The sequence below is a fragment of the Pelobates fuscus genome, chromosome 6, assembly GCF_036172605.1.
Source record: "Pelobates fuscus isolate aPelFus1 chromosome 6, aPelFus1.pri, whole genome shotgun sequence".
NCBI classification, from domain to species: domain Eukaryota; kingdom Metazoa; phylum Chordata; class Amphibia; order Anura; family Pelobatidae; genus Pelobates; species Pelobates fuscus.
In genome coordinates this window covers 254,755,530-254,772,488 of record NC_086322.1, presented here as the reverse complement: position 1 = coordinate 254,772,488, position 16,959 = coordinate 254,755,530, and the positions used below count along the sequence as shown (strand labels likewise).

The window sequence follows — 16,959 nt, the reverse complement described above, 5'->3', positions numbered from 1 at the left end:
GCTTAACGTGAAGGTATAGAATATAGTCTGCAAGACAATACTGACAAGAGAAAATTGCGAAAAGCGGAGGTCAAAGATTACATAGTATTTGAAGAACGGTAAACAAGGTGAAGCCAAGGATTCAAAGTAATCTGAGTTCAAAGCTGACCCAATAACAAAAATAACACACACCACAAGTCTAAATGCACTCCCCATTAACTGTGACCATGATAGGGCAAAGAGGAGTGATCAGGGAGGCCCTTCTATAGCCCAAAAAGGCATTCCTATTGGTCTGTGTAAAAATTGACACCAAAACATGAGTAACTTGTGTTGTTGGATTGACGCATACTGGTGTGGCATAAAAAAATAAAGCAAGCATTGTTGTGCATAAACAGAATGCCAATAGGAGTGGCCCAGGTCAAAATCAATGCCAAAAGGATGCATTAATATGCCTTGACATACAGAGAGTGCAGGAGACATGACAAATGTTTATTGCCCATTTAATTTGTTTCGTGATATGTCCATATGACGTTTTGATATTGCAGAATTATGATGACTCTCTAATACAATAGTTTTACTAGTAGATATTAGTGCTTCTCGAGTGAGTATAACATGATATAGAGTCAAGCCGAAGGCAAGCAATAAGTAAAAAAATATCAAAGCATGTAACATCCATACCTTGAGTTCTTCAATTTTGGACAGTACATCTTGGAACGTTGCCTTCTAGAGTATTGTACAGTCATTGGTCTATTTGGTAGATCCCAGTAGCAGCGCTTACGACTCCATGTGATCAGATAGAGGAATTTCACTTCAGAGCACAGTGTTATCATATTCAACACAATCTATTTTATTTAAAAACATGCATCTCTACCTGAAGAGTAAAGACTGATTGTGTTTCATGCTTTTTCAGCAGTTCATTAAATAGGAAACTTTCAGATCTTCCACGTTATTTTCATGGAACTCAGCAGGTGCTACTGGTCAATGGTCCATTTGTGATCTTACACCCCATCAATGGAGATGATTTGACTTAGTAACAGCTCTCAGTTACCAACCTCCTGCGGTTATAAAATCAATGCTTGATGTTCTGTATTGTGTGGAGCCTACCAAGGACACTGATGGCAAACCATAATCCTTCCAACAGATTGGTGTGCACACTGGCTCCCACTGGGTCCTCTAAAGCAGAGGCATGCTAGTGTCAAAAAAGACTTGAGGGATGAGCACAAACATAATTTGGTGACCCCTACCAAAAACCCAGCCCTGGCCCCTACTCAAACAACACACCAAACCACACCTCTTGACCTACTCACACTTACAGACACACACAGACACAGATTACAGACATATACATGCACAAACACACACAAACACACATATAGACACAAAGTTACATAGCTGAAAAGAGACTTGCGTTCATCAAGTTCAGCCTTCCTCACATATGTTTTTGCTCCAAAAGTAGGCAAAAAACCTAGTCTGTAGCGCTTCCAATTTTGCAACAAACTATGAAAAAATGTATTCTTGACCCCAAAATGGCAGTCAGATGTCTCCTTGGATCAAGCAGCTATTACCCCACTAATTAGAAATTATATCACTATATGTTATGTTTTTGCAATTATTTATCCAATTTCAGTTTAAACATCTGTATGGACTCTGATAAAACCACCTCTTCAGGCAGAGAATTCCACATCCTTATTACTCTTACTGTAAAAAAAAACAAAAAACTTTTCTTTACCTTAGATGAAATTCCATTTCTTCCAGCCTAAATGTGTGACCTTGTGTCCTATGTATAGCCCTGTTTATGAATAGATTTCCAGATACTGTTTTTTTACTGGCCCCGAATATATTAGTATAATGTTATCATATCCCCTCTGAGGTGCCGTTTTTCCAAACTTAAGAGATTTAAATTTTTTAACCTTTCTTCGTAACTAAAATGCTCCATTCCTTTTATCAATTTTGTAGCTTGTCTCTGCACTTTTTCTAGTGCCATGATATCCTTCTTTAGAACAGGTGCCCAAAATTGCACAGCATATTCAAGGTGTGGTCTTACCAGCGATTTATAAAGAGGCAAAATTATATTTTCATCTCGAGAATTTATGCCCCTATTTATACATGACAAAACCTTGCTGTCCTTAGCAACTGCAGATTGACATTGCATATTGCTGCCTAATTTGTTGTCTATAACAGTTCCCAAATCCTTCTCATGTGTGGTTATCCCTAATTCACTACCATTTAGGGTGTAAGTTGCTTGTGCATTCTTGACCCTGAAGCGCTAACTTTGCATTTCTCTACATTAAATTTCATCTGCAATTTTAGTGCCCAATCCCCCAATCTATCCAAATCCCTCTGCAGCAAAGGAATATCCTGCTCACATTTTATTACTTTACAAAGTTTTGTGTCAACTGCAAACACCAAAACATGGCGTTCAATACCCATTTCAAGATCATTTATAAATATGTTAAAAAGAAGCGGTCCCAAAACAGAGCCCTGAGGGACACCACTTACCACTTTTGTCCAGCCTTATGACAACTCGTTGTACTCTACCCTTAAGCCAATGTTCTACCCAAGTACAAGAATAATCATCTAGACCAATTTCTTTTAGTTTGAAGACTAACCTATTCTGAGGAACTGTATAAAAAGGCACAGATTGGAGGACACAGGCACAGTCAGGTACAGGGGGCACAGACAGACAGGTACATACTGACACAGACAGGTATACATACACTTACAAAGGCATACACAGACAGGAAAACACAGATAAACACAGGTACACACAGGCATGCACAGACAGAGACAAGCAAAGACAGGTACATCCAGGTATATACAGACAAAACACAGAAACACACAGGCATACTTAAATTACATAAAAAGGATACTGACCACTTGCAGGTCATCATCATGCAAGAGGTGTTGGGAAGGAATAGGCATGTCTGGTATTTGTTTCAAGGCATCCTGTAGAGAAAACTGGCGGCATTATACCAGTCCTGCTCTTCATTTTTCAGGTCCCCAGGGCTTTCTGCCTGACTGCTTTGCACTCTTCATGCTCGGCCCATTGAGTTAGTATTAGCCCGGACCAGAAACAACACTGTAATAGAGATATGCAGGGAATATTAAATATGTTCATATTCCCTGTGTCTCTATCACTGCACTGCTTCCCCTCCCTGATTACACCTAGCTAAGGATAGGGGGCACATGGAGCAGTGCAGCCTGTCAGGGCAAAAATAATTGGCCCCACATTCAAAGCTGTAGGTCCCCAGCCAGCCCCCTATTTGTAATGCCTCTGCTCCAGATGTATAGCCTTGTTCAAACATGCTCTGCTCTATTCAGCCTCCTTCTCCTTACCAGGGTAACTTCCTCTGTTTGCCAAAACTTACAAAATAGGCCTTGCATCCTCTTGCTTTTGACCCAGTGATCCAGGACCAGGCATACCTCCCTGTTCTGACCCTGCAGACACTGACTGTCTCTTTACTCCCTTACTCTTAGGAACAAGATGTCCCAATGCCCTTGGGAATTCCTTAGTGTCCACATTGAATGCAAATACTCCACTTGAATAAAATTGGATTGAAGTGATCTCCTTAAAAATGTCATTCTAAAGTCTGTCATTTGAATGTATGTTTTAGAATTTAAGACATAGAACCCCTGGGGTGAAGCAGGTGAGTTTGTACTCCATGGTAAGAAGATAAGAACAACCTACGTTTCTGAAAAAGGTTTCAGATCGTGGTATCAATTTGGAGTTATGTAGCTCCAAGTGCGGCAATATATATTGGTTTGGGAATATACATATGTACTGTCATTTTCCATATAGGAATTATCACAGCTTTAATTCTTGATACATTATTACTTCCAATGGTATTACATTTCCAGGTCATACTCTGGTATCTGGATTTCTTGTCCAGTAGCCTGAGTATTTTTTTGTAGTCTTACGTATAGAGGTTAAGCCCCAGTACACTTCTGGAGTGTCCATTAGGTGTTTTTTTTGTACAGGCTGGGGGGAGCAGTCTTGTTTCTGACTACCATCACTTGTAGACTTTCTTTCCTGAATTTGTACAATGTTATCATATCCTATCTGAGGCACTGTTTTTCTAAACTAAACAGATATAAATGTTAGCCATTTTTTATAAAGTACATCTTCCAATACCCTTATTAATTTTGTAGCCCCACTCTGCAACTTTTCTAATACCACAATGTCCTTCTTTAGAACATGTACCCAAACTGTGTATAGCATATTCAACATGTAGTCTTACCACTGATTTATAAAAAGGGAAAATTATATTTTCATCCTGAAAATTAATTCCCATTTTTTTATGCATGACAACTGTGGAAATATATTGAACTTGTTGCCAAGTTTGTGTCTATAACAATTCCCAAATCCTTCTCATGTGCCGTTTTCCCTAATTCACTACCATTTAACACATTCATTGCTTGTGCAAATTCCATTTGCCACTTGAATGCCCAGTCCCCTAATCTATCTAAATCCCTATGCAGTGAAGTAATTTCCTGCATACATTGTATTACTTTACCTAGTTTTGTGTCATCTGTAAACTGTGAAAAATAGGTATCAACACATATTTCAAGATAATTTATAAATAGCTTCATAAAAATGAAACACAGCCAGTAGAAGCCGGTCACATGCATTGTGAGTGTGTAATAGTGTGTAAATATGGATGTGTGTATGTGTGTAACAATGTGTGTTTATATATGTGTAAAAGTGTGTATATGTGTAACAGTGTTCATGTATATCGTGTAACAGAGTGTGTGTATATGTATAGCAGAGTGTGTGCATATTTGTGTAACAGTTTGAATATTTATGTGTGACAGTATGTCTATATATATATATACATACACACAAAAGTGTCTGTTTGACTGTGTATATGTATAACAGTGTGCATATATATATATATATATGCGTGTGTGTGAGTGTGTGTGCATAGTTACATAGCTTAAAAAAAGACTTGCATCCATCAAGCTCAGTCTTACTCAAATATGTTTTTGCTGTTGATCCAAAAGAAGGCAAAAAACCCAATCTGAAGTGCTTCTAATTTTGCAACAAACTAGGAAAAAAAATTCCTTCTTGACCCCAAAATGGCAGTCAGATATCTCCTTGGATCAAGCAGCTATTACCCCACTAATTAGAAATTATATTATATACCTTTATTTTATGTTTTTTGCAAGTATTTATCCAATTGCAGAGAATTACACATTCTTATAGTTCTTACTGTAAAAACACTTTTCTTTGCCTCAGATGATATCTCCTTTCTTCCAGCCTAAATGCGTGACCTTGTGTCCTATATATAGCCCTGTTTATGAATAATGGTTTGTATTGGCCCCAAATATATTTGCATAATGTTATCATATCCCCTCTGAGGCGCCATTTTTCCAAACAAAAGAGAAACCTTGCTTAGTAACTAAAATGCTCCATTCCATTTATCCATTTTGTAGCTAGTCTCTGCACTTTTTTTAATGCCATGATATCCTTCTTTAGAAAAGGTGCCCAAAATGGCACAGCATATTCAAGGTGTGTTTTTACCAGCGATTTCTAAAGAGGCAAAATTATATTTTCATCTCGAGAATTTATGCCCCTATTTATACATGACAAAACCTTACTGGCCTTAGCAACTGCAGATTGACATTGAATACTGCTATCTAATTTGTTGTCTATAACAATTGCCAAATCCTTCTCGTGTGTTGTTGTCCCTAATTCACTACCATTAAGGGTGTAAGTTGCTTGTGCATTCTTTACCCTGCAGTCCATAACTTTACATTTCTCTACATTAAATTTCATCTGCCATTTTAGTGCCCAGACCCCCAATCGATCTAAATCCAATAGCAAAGCAATATCCTACTTATATTTCATTACAAAGTTTTGTCTCATCTGCAAACACTGATATATGGCTTTCAATACCTATTTCAAAATAATTTATAAATATGTTAAATAGAAGGTGTCCCAAAACAAAATGCCTGAGGGACACCACTTACCACTTTAGTCCAGCTTGAAAATTTACCATTAATGACAACTCGTTGTACTCTATCCTTAAGCCAATGTTCTACCCAAGAACAAGAATATTCATCTAGACCAATTTCTTTTAGTTTGAACACTAACCTCTTGTAAGGAACCATATCAAATTCCTTAGCAAAATCCAAGAATTTCACATCCACTGCAACACCCTAATCTATAATTCTACTTACTTCTTCGTATAATGCAATCAGGTTAGTTTGACATGACCTATGTTTCCTAAAACCATGCTGATTATTGCTAATAACAAAGTTCTTCACAATAAATTACTGAATATTATCCCTTAATAGCCCTTGAAAACTTTCCCAGTCACAGAAGTTAAGCTCACGAGTCTATAATTTCCATGCAAGGATTTTAAACCCCTTTTACATATGTGTAACAGTGTGTATATATGTTTACTAGTGTGCATATATATGTATTGTTGTGTTTACATATGAATAACAGCATGTGTGTAGATAAGTGTAATAGTGTAAATGTGTATGTTGGCAACTATGTAGATTGGTTGTAACTTGGTTCCGCCATGAGGGCAGTGGTAGAGTCCCATTAGGTCATTGTGAGACTCGGGATGGTTCTTAGATCATGGGCCTGATAACCCTTTAATAGCACACTTGATCAGGCCCCTGTCACAGCGTAATCCTCACCCCACCCCCGCAGTATGCTGATAGGAAGAGAGTTCATTTCCTTCCAGCTTTTTTTGAGCCGTGTGAGGAGGTAGGAGCAGGCACATGCAAACAGGAGGGAAGCTAAAAACTATGGTAAAACAATGTTAATTGTTCTTCATATGTGTGTGTACCTGTGTATCTGTGTGTGTGGCGGTACATACATCCCAGAATTTAAATGCCAACACTGTACACAAATACACCCCTGCATTCAAACACGCAAACACAGTCACAAATTCAAATGCCATTACTACAACTTCCTGCAACACATCCCTGTATTCAAATGGCAATACTACAAATAAACACACAACCAATACTACACACTAATACACCTTTTTTATAGTTGTAGCAAGGTAAAATAAATTATATTTATGACATAATGTGAAGTTGTTCTTTGTGCCCACTCTTTTTCTTGTTTGCGTGTGTGTGTTTATAAATGTTATGCTTTCTGCCTTCCATGCCTATTTCAGAGGACAGTTTGGCCCTCCAGAACAAATGAGTTTGATGAACCTGGTTTAGAGGCTCTCTTGCTTTGTTTGTCACCTTTGGAGTTTGTCTGCGGTCACCAGTGAGTTATTGAGAGCATAGGGACATCATTTAAAAATGGTAAATTCATCCATTACCTGCCTCTGTGTTTAGAGGACTACTGTCCCCAAGCATGGTACGTTCTGACAGGGTTAGGTAGGCAGACAAATTTCACTGTGGCCACATGTGAACCACAGAGCAGATCTCAATGGCAGCCATCAGAGGACCATAAATAAGCATTGGTTTAGTATGTAAACTGTTCAGAAGGTATTGGTGGCAAAACAATATCCTTGGTAACAATAGTGTCACTAGGGTTGGTGTCACCCAGTGCAGTAACTCATGATGTCATGCCCGCCTATAGACTGCCTCCCATACCGGGTCATACAGAATACTTAGTAATATTTTTGGTACTGCATATCTTAATTCCTGTATAACTGAATATAATGGCAATAGTAAAGTGTTTGTGTATAGGGGATAAAGTGCATTTGTGTATGTAGTGGATGTAGTATATATGCAGGGGATGAAGTATGTGTATGACACTGATAGTGTCACCTGGTGTGGTCCACATCCCCCACATCCCTCTAGTGATGTTATTGCTTGGTGACCAAGGTAGCCACAGATGGACTGGATGGCAATGGATAGAGTTAGGCTCTTCTAAGCACAAATTGTGGTAAATAAATATCAAAACATACTGAGTAACCTTACTGTATTTATACATATTGTATAGCAACATCATTTTGAGAAACACTTTAACCATATCAGAAATTTTACAAAATGTATACTTATACCCCAACTCCTACATTGTATCTTAAAATGTAAATTTCTTAAGATTTTGTATTGCCCAAGTTGTTATTTCTGTCACTGAAATATGTTTTGGTATAATCTGAGAACACTCAGTTCAACTAAATGTTTTCCATTTTAATCTTGGGCGTACGATTAAAAGTCTGGGTTTTGGAAGACTTACTAATGAAGACAATGCTCTTAAAACAGACTAATTAAATATACTTTAGTTCATCTAGCACTATTACTATTTAATTTGTCTCCCATTTTAAAATGAGTGTACGACCCACCAATATTGGGCTACTGTGGCATAGTTGGGGGCATAACACAGTATGGTCATATGGTGGAACTGAATCCCCATATTTGTTTGCGGAGATAGTTGTATTTTGTGTGTGCTCTGTTACTTAATCTGTATTTTATATTAGTGAATTTTGGTCAGCACCACTGCTGAGAAATGCATGCTCCGGGTGTGCCCCTAATTCCCTTTTTTTCTATGAAGACAATACTCACAGCACTCTGAGGTTCTATTTTTGGTCTCTCCATTGCAATAGTGACACAATTCAGAAATATGATCACCAAAACCACATGATCAAACATTCTGTGAGTAATGATTCTGTTGCACATCAGACGAAATCTACACAAAGAAAAAAAGAAGCAATAGAGTACCTAAGACATGGACATATATATGTTTTGTAATTATGATTTTATTTATATAGAACGTACTTGGAATTAGGTGAAAATAGATAGAGGGACCATGTTTCTCGTTCTTTGCACCAGGATGGTAATTGACTTGAAATCCAAGCTTTTAGTCTTTGTCCTTTGCTCTGAAATACAGTGAAGATACAACTTTATAAATCTTGCAGTACTAAGATACATAGATAAATAGCATCATGAGCACTCCTCACAGTCAGATGTTGCTGCCATCAGATTCCTGTCCCTCAGTCTTGCTATGCATAGGCTTTTATGGCATTTAAGTAATTCAAGAATATATCAAGGCCACTATCACAACCTTTGGAGAACGTCCTAGTTCAGACCTATGCAATGGTTCACACTTTACCTTATTTATCTTCGAGGCAAATACACCTTACTGAAACTTAACAATTTAATCAAACAAATCGTTTTAGAAATGTGTATACATTTTCGTATGTAGGTTTATGTGTGAATATTTCATAACTCTGCCCATTTATGAGCACAAATAAAAAGTGACCTTTAAATATACTTACCATATACTTTTTCTAACATGCACATTTTTAAAGATTAATAATGGACAAAAATATGTGAAATAAACATTTTGGTATTTTAAAAATAAGCATCTAGTTTACATTAAAAAATATCCTTTGGACTCACTGGATGTAATTTTTGAGAAATTCTGGGCTCAGCTACTGGCCCATATATGTCCAGCTACAGCCATACCACTCCCTGACTCACCTACAAGGCAAACTTGCAGCCCCAGGAGGACTGGGACACCCCAGATGGGCACAAAAAAAACGCCAACCCAAAATAACCAGAGTGAAACGCCTGCCTGGACAGAGGGCAACGGGGGGACCGACCCCCAGGTACCGGCCACACAAACGGAGGGCTACAGATTCCACACGAAGGCCCGCGCAAGGCCCGACCCACCCGCTCGCCGGGAAAGACCCTGGACCCGAGAGGACCCCAGGCTCGTGGAATGAAGGTACCAGCCCTCACAATGACCCAGAGCCGAGGAAGCACCAGGCCTACGAAAGGCTGCATAGCCGACCAGTTAAGCCTCTCCAACTGCCACTGCACCCAGCAGCGCATAGGGATCGGATGATCGACCTAAAGGAGAGAGGCAGCTAAATTGGTCTAACATACAGTGGGACTGTAAAGCTTACAACACACCTGGACTCTCCCAAAACACACTCGTACCTTAAGTAACATCTATCCTTTTATTTCTAATCGTTGCCAGGGGTTTCATACTCTATGGTATTTTGTGCTATCTAACGCTATAAAATGTACACTGTTCTTATGTCACACTTTGGACACACATATAGCATACAATACACTGCATAGCCTTGTTTACTTATGCTCACCCTACTCATATTCAGCATGTATATGTATATTCACACCAAGCGATCATAACTATTTCTAACTCTTAGCAAAATCTTAGCCATAAAGGAGGATTTGCAGTTAGATATCTATACCTGGCTTGCTTACCGTTGTATGAATACAAAAACGCAATGCTCTTTAAGTGAATTAACCTATAATATAAAAATTGTGCAAGTACTAATCTAAACCCTAATGTTATATCTGTTTGTCGAAAAGCATGAGGACTGCCGTTGGGGTACCACATGCCCGCTTGTTATTTCTTATTGCACTGAAAAATAAAGAATTTAAAAAAAAAAAAATATCCTTTGATTTTTATCAACATGTTAAGAACTGGCACTTACCAATTAACAGTGTCAAAGTGATCACAATGCAACCATTTTATTTTTACCATTACTATGACTGCTGAAGAAAGGTCCTGTACCTTACAATAATAACTTAAGTCTAAGTCTACCGTCCTTCCAAAAGAGAAATAGCAACATATTAAGGGAACCATCTGATACTTAGTAAATTGCCTCAAGGGACTCCTAATGTAATTTTAAACACTTTTTTTTTACTTTTAACCAACATCCTTAAATATTTAGAAGTGTTCATGCATGAGCATAACCAATGCCAAAAACACCTTCTCTGACTTGGGCCTCAATTCAATACTATTTGCAAAACCCAGTACACCCTCCCCCCCCCCCCATCCCCCCCCCCCCCCCCAAAAAAAAAAAACTATTGACTGAGTTCAACTGATATTTTTGAATTTTAATTGGATTTAATGCCAGATGAAATTCTTATAGCCAAAACTAATCAATATGTTGGCTGCTCGGTGAAAATCCATAAATTTGAAATCACTTTTCTTTCTTTAATGACTTTTCCTTTATGTCATTAAAAAAAAAGATTGAAATAAAAGCCTTGGACCCCCACAAGCAAGTCTCAAGATAAGTGAAATCTGCCTGTCAAAGCACTCTGATTGATTGCTTTACAAGCTTCAGAGTAACTAGGAACCCTGTCACATGGACCTCAAACAACAGGGCTTGGGAACAAGGATAGCCTATATTACTGGTCTGTAGAGTGGCCGGACTAAAAGGATAGACTATTCAGAGTACAAGGTAAGATCAAGGGCAGGAGGAAACCGGATAAATGGTAAACAAGCCAAGAGTTCGGGAGCATAGAGAAAAGAGTAAAACAAGCAAAGAGTAAAACAAGCAAAGCTCAAAGCCCGATATCAGACAACTGCAAGGAACACCCTATTGTGTCAGCAAGCATAGGCAAGAGGGGAATATAAAGCCCAAGGTTAAACATGATTAGGTCACATTATCACTTTGTGCTAGAACATGGGTCCTCAAACTCCGGCCCCCCAGATGTTGCTGAACTACAACTCCCATGATTCTTTGAATTACATAGATAGCCAGAGAATCATGGGAGTTGTAGTTCAGCAACATCTGGGGGGCCGGAGTTTGAGGACCCCTGTGCTAGAAGGTACCTGAATGGTTGAACACTGGTTTCACATCACCACTGATGTTAGAAGAATGTGACTGACACCTGCATTGGGTCACGTCAATAATGACGTGCAAGTCATTACAGATCTGTTGATTCTCCTATCAATAATGAAGCATCACAAAATACACCAGACTGATATAAAAACAGCCCTAGCATGCTTGATATAAGTCAACCAATCATAGCGCTCTGACTGAGATTGTATTGCATAGGGAAAGCCCTTATAAGGCGTTTCCTGCCATGCAAGCTCCGTCTAAGCTTGGTAGTGTTTGGGAAGCAAAATCCAAATAGGTTATGGTGGGGAAAAATTGTGATTGAAAACCCCTTCCACCTGAAGTCTGTGGATAGTTAATACAATGTTAAACAAAAATCTGCACACCAGTCAAGCCATAAGACTTGCTTTTCCCACAGAAATCCCAAATCTGCAGTGATGTTACAACCGCAAAGGATTCTGGGTGGGCATATTCTATTTGGATTTTGCTTCCAAAGCACTACCAAGCCTCAATAAGCAAACCAGTAACCAACCTCATGCTGCTAAGTTGCATTAACAACGAAACAGCTGTCCATGAGTGGTTCACTGCTTTTCCTAAATTGTGTTCCAAGCAGATGTATACTGCAAACACATATTAAAAGGAATCCATGTTTAAAATGGAATGAGGCAAAAATGTGATTCTTTGTTAAACTAATTTGCATTCAGTCCTCATGATAAATGATAACAATTTTACCAGTGATATATATCTCCTCTTAATAATCACTAACAAAACAATAAATAATGAGTGAAAAAATAAAAAAGAGGGTTACATTTTCTAAACTCTCCAAAAAACAACAACCCTATATTACACTCCTATTTATCATTTTCTATTGATATAACAATAACATCTTTATCAATTAAAAAAGAAATAGGTACGTACCATATTTACATAATCATCATCATCATTGTTGCTGCAATCATGTTTTTGATCGTCTACATGAAAGTGCGTAAACAGAGGGGACGACAAAGATTTTCTGTTATTGCTGTACTGTGTTGTATTGCTTTGTCTACTTTGTATCCCACAAGAATAAGGGAAATGCAAACTTTCACACATGTGAAAATCACTTTTTTCCATCAGCTCCATCTTGTTACAAGAAATTACATTTGGGCCATTCACCTCTTCATCACATGTTTCCCCATTTAAGATTCCTTTCTCATTTGTAGAAAGTAAAGACTTTTGTTCAGAACTTGGCACATCTCTTTTGAGACTGGAAGTACGTCCAATACTGTTCCAACTAGATCTTCGGTTGTTCCAACTGCATACTGCACCCCATGAATTGTAAGGATATTTCTGGGTATTTGACTGAAAAACCAATTGTAATTTTAATGCACGGAATTCTCACATTTGTCACTTTTTAAACACTATAATGCTATTTTTTTTTTACCTACCATACATTGTTTATCACTTATAGAAAGACTTCCAGAAAGGCTTAGCTCCCTCTTGAAGTCACAGCTCAGTGGAATGTCTCCAAACACAGTACTTTTTGGTATGGACAGTGGAGTGGCAGCGGTATGTGTGATGAGTGGTGGTTGTAAGGTCCCCTTTCCATCTTGGTATCCATGTAAAGAAGCAACTAGAAAAATAAAAAAAATGTTTTCCATAAATTTCAATAGAAACAGTCAATATTAATTTAAACTTAAACGGTCACTCAAAGCAAAATAGCTTTGCATCATTGTAAATGGTATCTTGCACCCTGCTTCCTGTCTCACTGTGGCTTATCAAAAGATAGTGATTTGCAAACATTGCTGCAACTGTAAGCACGCTGTACGGAGAAGTGACATCACAAAGAGTATGATTTGCTTCATTATTTGCAATCTCCAATCATCCATCTTGGATGTGCAATATGAGCAGACCACACACACATTACTAGGATGGACCTTTCCATAGGAGAGAACCCACATTGGCAGTCAGCAGTTTCACATTTGTGTTGATGCATTATCTAGATCAGAGTTAGTTTAGTATTTGTGTTAGGGATCAAATCAAATGTTTGATAATAACAGTAATTCACACCGGACACAGTTTCAGGTTCATGAAAAACTTCAGGAATGTGTTTATTCCGAGAGGTGGGAGCTCCTTATAAGCCAGAAATACGTCATATGCGTAGTCATAGATAACAGAGAATATACTTCAACAATTGATTAAAAGTTAGGAGGTCTTTCCTGATACCATCCCACTGGGTGTGACCCCAGCATCGTCACATGACACTCCTTTGTATCCCAGCACCATTTTATTACACGTGGCAAGTTCTTGAGAGAGAGCCGTTATTGAACAAAGGGGGCGGGGGAGGGGTTAGAAAGGAAAGCAGTTCCTCTAACAGCCAATTTAACATAGTGAATCTCCATTTTGTTACACAAGGGCTTTGCTCGATGGGAAGGGGGGAGCAGGATGAGAGGGGTTAGAGAGGAAATGGTTACTAAACACACAGAGGGGGAGGGGAAGCAGTTACTGTATGAGCACAAATGCACAGAGTAAAATAGACATTTTATCCAATATTTTGTCCATAACATTAGGGTTAGAGATACAAGGTTATTGACTTATGCCTAAATGGGGCAATACCACCCAATTCTGTGAAGAATGGGGAAGGGAGGAGGGTTGTGCAGGACAAACTACATAACTAGCTAGGGGGCTAAAAATAAGAAGATTTTAGAAGGAAGTAGAAATTCTGAGGTGTTTTTGTTTGTTTTGTTTTTACAGTTATTGGTTTTATTGAGACCCTCCCTATTATTAGGGTGAGGGGGGATAGGGAATATTTATTGGTGACAACAAGGCACTTGTGAACCTTTGACCAAGTGCAGAGAGGACTTAAACCAAGGAGGGGGTGGACAATGGCATTTCCACCCTTCCTTATTGTACTACTACCAATGGGGTGGCCGGAGAGACAATAACATGACCACTCTGTGTTATTTATAGACCCTCCCAACCATGCGGTGTGCAATGTCGAACAATGGCGTGACCCTCTCATGGTCACATCTGTAGGCCAGGAGAAATAGCTGCCCAGTCACTGGACTTCCTTTTAACCTCAACACTGCTGGGACTGTAACAGCCACTGGTTTAATAGACATGCCCACTGTATGGAAGATGGGGCAAAAGGGAGGTATAATACTTCCGTATAGCTAAGTCAAAGTCAAAAGATTTTTCATGTATTTCGTTAACTTTTACTGTGGCAAGTGCTTGCACGCTGCCATGAACTTAACTCTTGCACTAGAGAGTTTTTTAATACTATTTTCTCACTGCCTGCTTTGCAAATATCTGGATCCCATACTTTATATAGGATTTGAACGCAAAATACACTGTCTTTAAAGTTAACACCGAATTGATATGGCTGAATTATGATCAGATTTGGCTTTAATACATATGAAAAACAAAAGATTGTCCATTTTCACCAAAACGTGTTTATTCAGACAAAACTCAGAGTTTAGTAAGTAGACTCATCAGTGTTAGTCTATTGTTAGGGCTATCGCTAGGTGATTTAGGGCTAATGAATTTAGGGTAAAGGTTAACTTAAGAAACTTAGAATTTGGTAACATAGAACATAGGATTAAAGGTGGTTTATGATTAGGGTATACTTAAAGGGACGCTATAGTCACCAGAACAACTACAGCTTAATGTAGCTGTTCTGATGTCTACAGCCTGTCCCTGTAGGCCTTTTAATGTAAACAGTGTCTTTTAAAAGAAGAGGGCTGCAAGAGGTGCTTCCTGGGTCAGTGCTGCACATTAAGGCACTGAATGCTCCCCATAGAGATGCATTGATTTGAAGCATCTCTATGTGCAATAGCCTCGCAATGCTTTCCTATGAGAAAACATTGGATTGGCTGAGATTGTCAAGTTTGATGATCTCAGTCAAGGAGGCGCAGCGGGGGTGGGACCTGCCACAACGAGAACACAGGTATTGCCAGAACAAACTGATGCTTAATGGGTATTTCCACCATTAGGGGATACAGCAGTCTTGGAGTTTTGCATTGTTTGGATGCAGGGCCTTCGGAAGTGAGTGGAGAAATGTCTTGAAAAACTGTCCCCTCTGCACCTCAGAACATTAATCACATAAAAATGGAGACAACTAGAGATGTCCCGAACTGTTCGCAGGCGAATAGTTCCTGGCGAACATAGCTTGTTCGCGTTCGCCACGGACGGCGAATATATGCGATGTTCGGTCCGCCCCCTATTCGTCATCATTGAGTAAACTTTGACCCTGTACCTCACAGTGAGCAGAAACATTCCAGCCAATCAGCAGCAGACCCTCCCTCCCAGACCCTCCCACCTCCTAGACAGCATACAATTTAGATTAATTCTGAAGCTGCATTCTTTTTTTTTTAGACAGAAGTGTGTTATATTTGAGCATGCTAGGCTGAACGTGCGTATATCATGACTAGTTGCACTGAGGGTATGAGTATATAGCAGTACATTGCTGTGAAAGATGGCTGTCATGTTTAGGGTGTAGCTTGCACGTTATCAACTGTGTATTTATATCAGCAGCTCTACCACTAGTTCTAAATCAAGTGTGTGTCGCCCCATGAGATGAGACTAGTGAATAACATAATACATGAACGGTTAAGGTAAAGGCATGTAAGGAACTATGACAATAAACTCTTTAGGAGGTGAAATAATGGCATGTTTAAACGCTTGCTACTTTACGATTAGTTAATGTGCAGAGAGCAGTTCATGTGATCAAAGGCATGGTGTGGAGGATCGGCTATAGTGGGACATGCTTGGCAGGCTGCTGTTTACTGCTTGTGCTCATCCGATACCTTCTGGGCGCCAGGTGCAGACCCTGGGAGTCCCTGATACCTGGAACAACAAAGGCAAGTCACTGGCTGAGTGCCGGGTTCGCGGCTTGAGGTGGTGGAAGCTTGTTTTGTCGGGTGGTCGGATATGTCCCGGTGGTGCTTCACGTCCGGTGCGGGATTGTGGTGGCTTAAGGTGGAGGCGAGTGCTTGACGTGGGGCAGGCTCTGCATTTCTGTTTGTGCCTCCAGTCCCATCTTCGACGCCTTTTGCGTTGGTGGATTTTAATGGGGACTGCTTCGCTTAGCTGTGGTGGAGCTTGTTGGGGCTGTGGTGGAGCTTGTTGGGGCTGTGGTGGAGCTTGTTGGGGCTTCATGCTTGTTATTTGCTTCCAAAATTGATTAAAGAGTCTGTTCAGCTTAGACTCAATATCCTGCCATGCTTTGCTGGTACCAGGGGGACACGCGGCTGCCGCCATATTGGGAGAGTCGCAGATGAGTATGTCAGCCTGGGCGGCTGTGCTCTGTGCGTCCATTAGCTCCAGACAGCCTCGCAGGGGTGGACCGGGATAACCCCCACCGGTCCGAGGGGGGGTTAACGAAGCTCCTGCCGGGAAGTAGCTGCTCCTGGGCATCCCAGGATCGGGAGATCGGCCGCCTCTCCCGCCCGGTGAGCACCAGGCCACACTTGCCACGCGGAGGTAA

General features: G+C 39.7%; 1 protein-coding gene across 1 annotated transcript in view; it reads right to left on the bottom strand.

Annotated features, from left to right (window-relative positions):
- The window catches only part of CACNA1G (calcium voltage-gated channel subunit alpha1 G), a 428,561-nt gene that overhangs the window by 234,482 nt on the left and 177,120 nt on the right, over positions 1-16,959 (bottom strand). Inside the window, exons 15-18 of the mRNA XM_063458969.1 lie at positions 12,923-13,107; positions 12,414-12,836; positions 8,674-8,774; positions 8,461-8,584 (exon numbers count right to left, since the gene is read on the bottom strand). Of these exons, the coding sequence (XP_063315039.1) occupies positions 8,461-8,584; positions 8,674-8,774; positions 12,414-12,836; positions 12,923-13,107 (833 nt within the window). The remainder of the gene's footprint in view (positions 1-8,460; positions 8,585-8,673; positions 8,775-12,413; positions 12,837-12,922; positions 13,108-16,959) is intronic.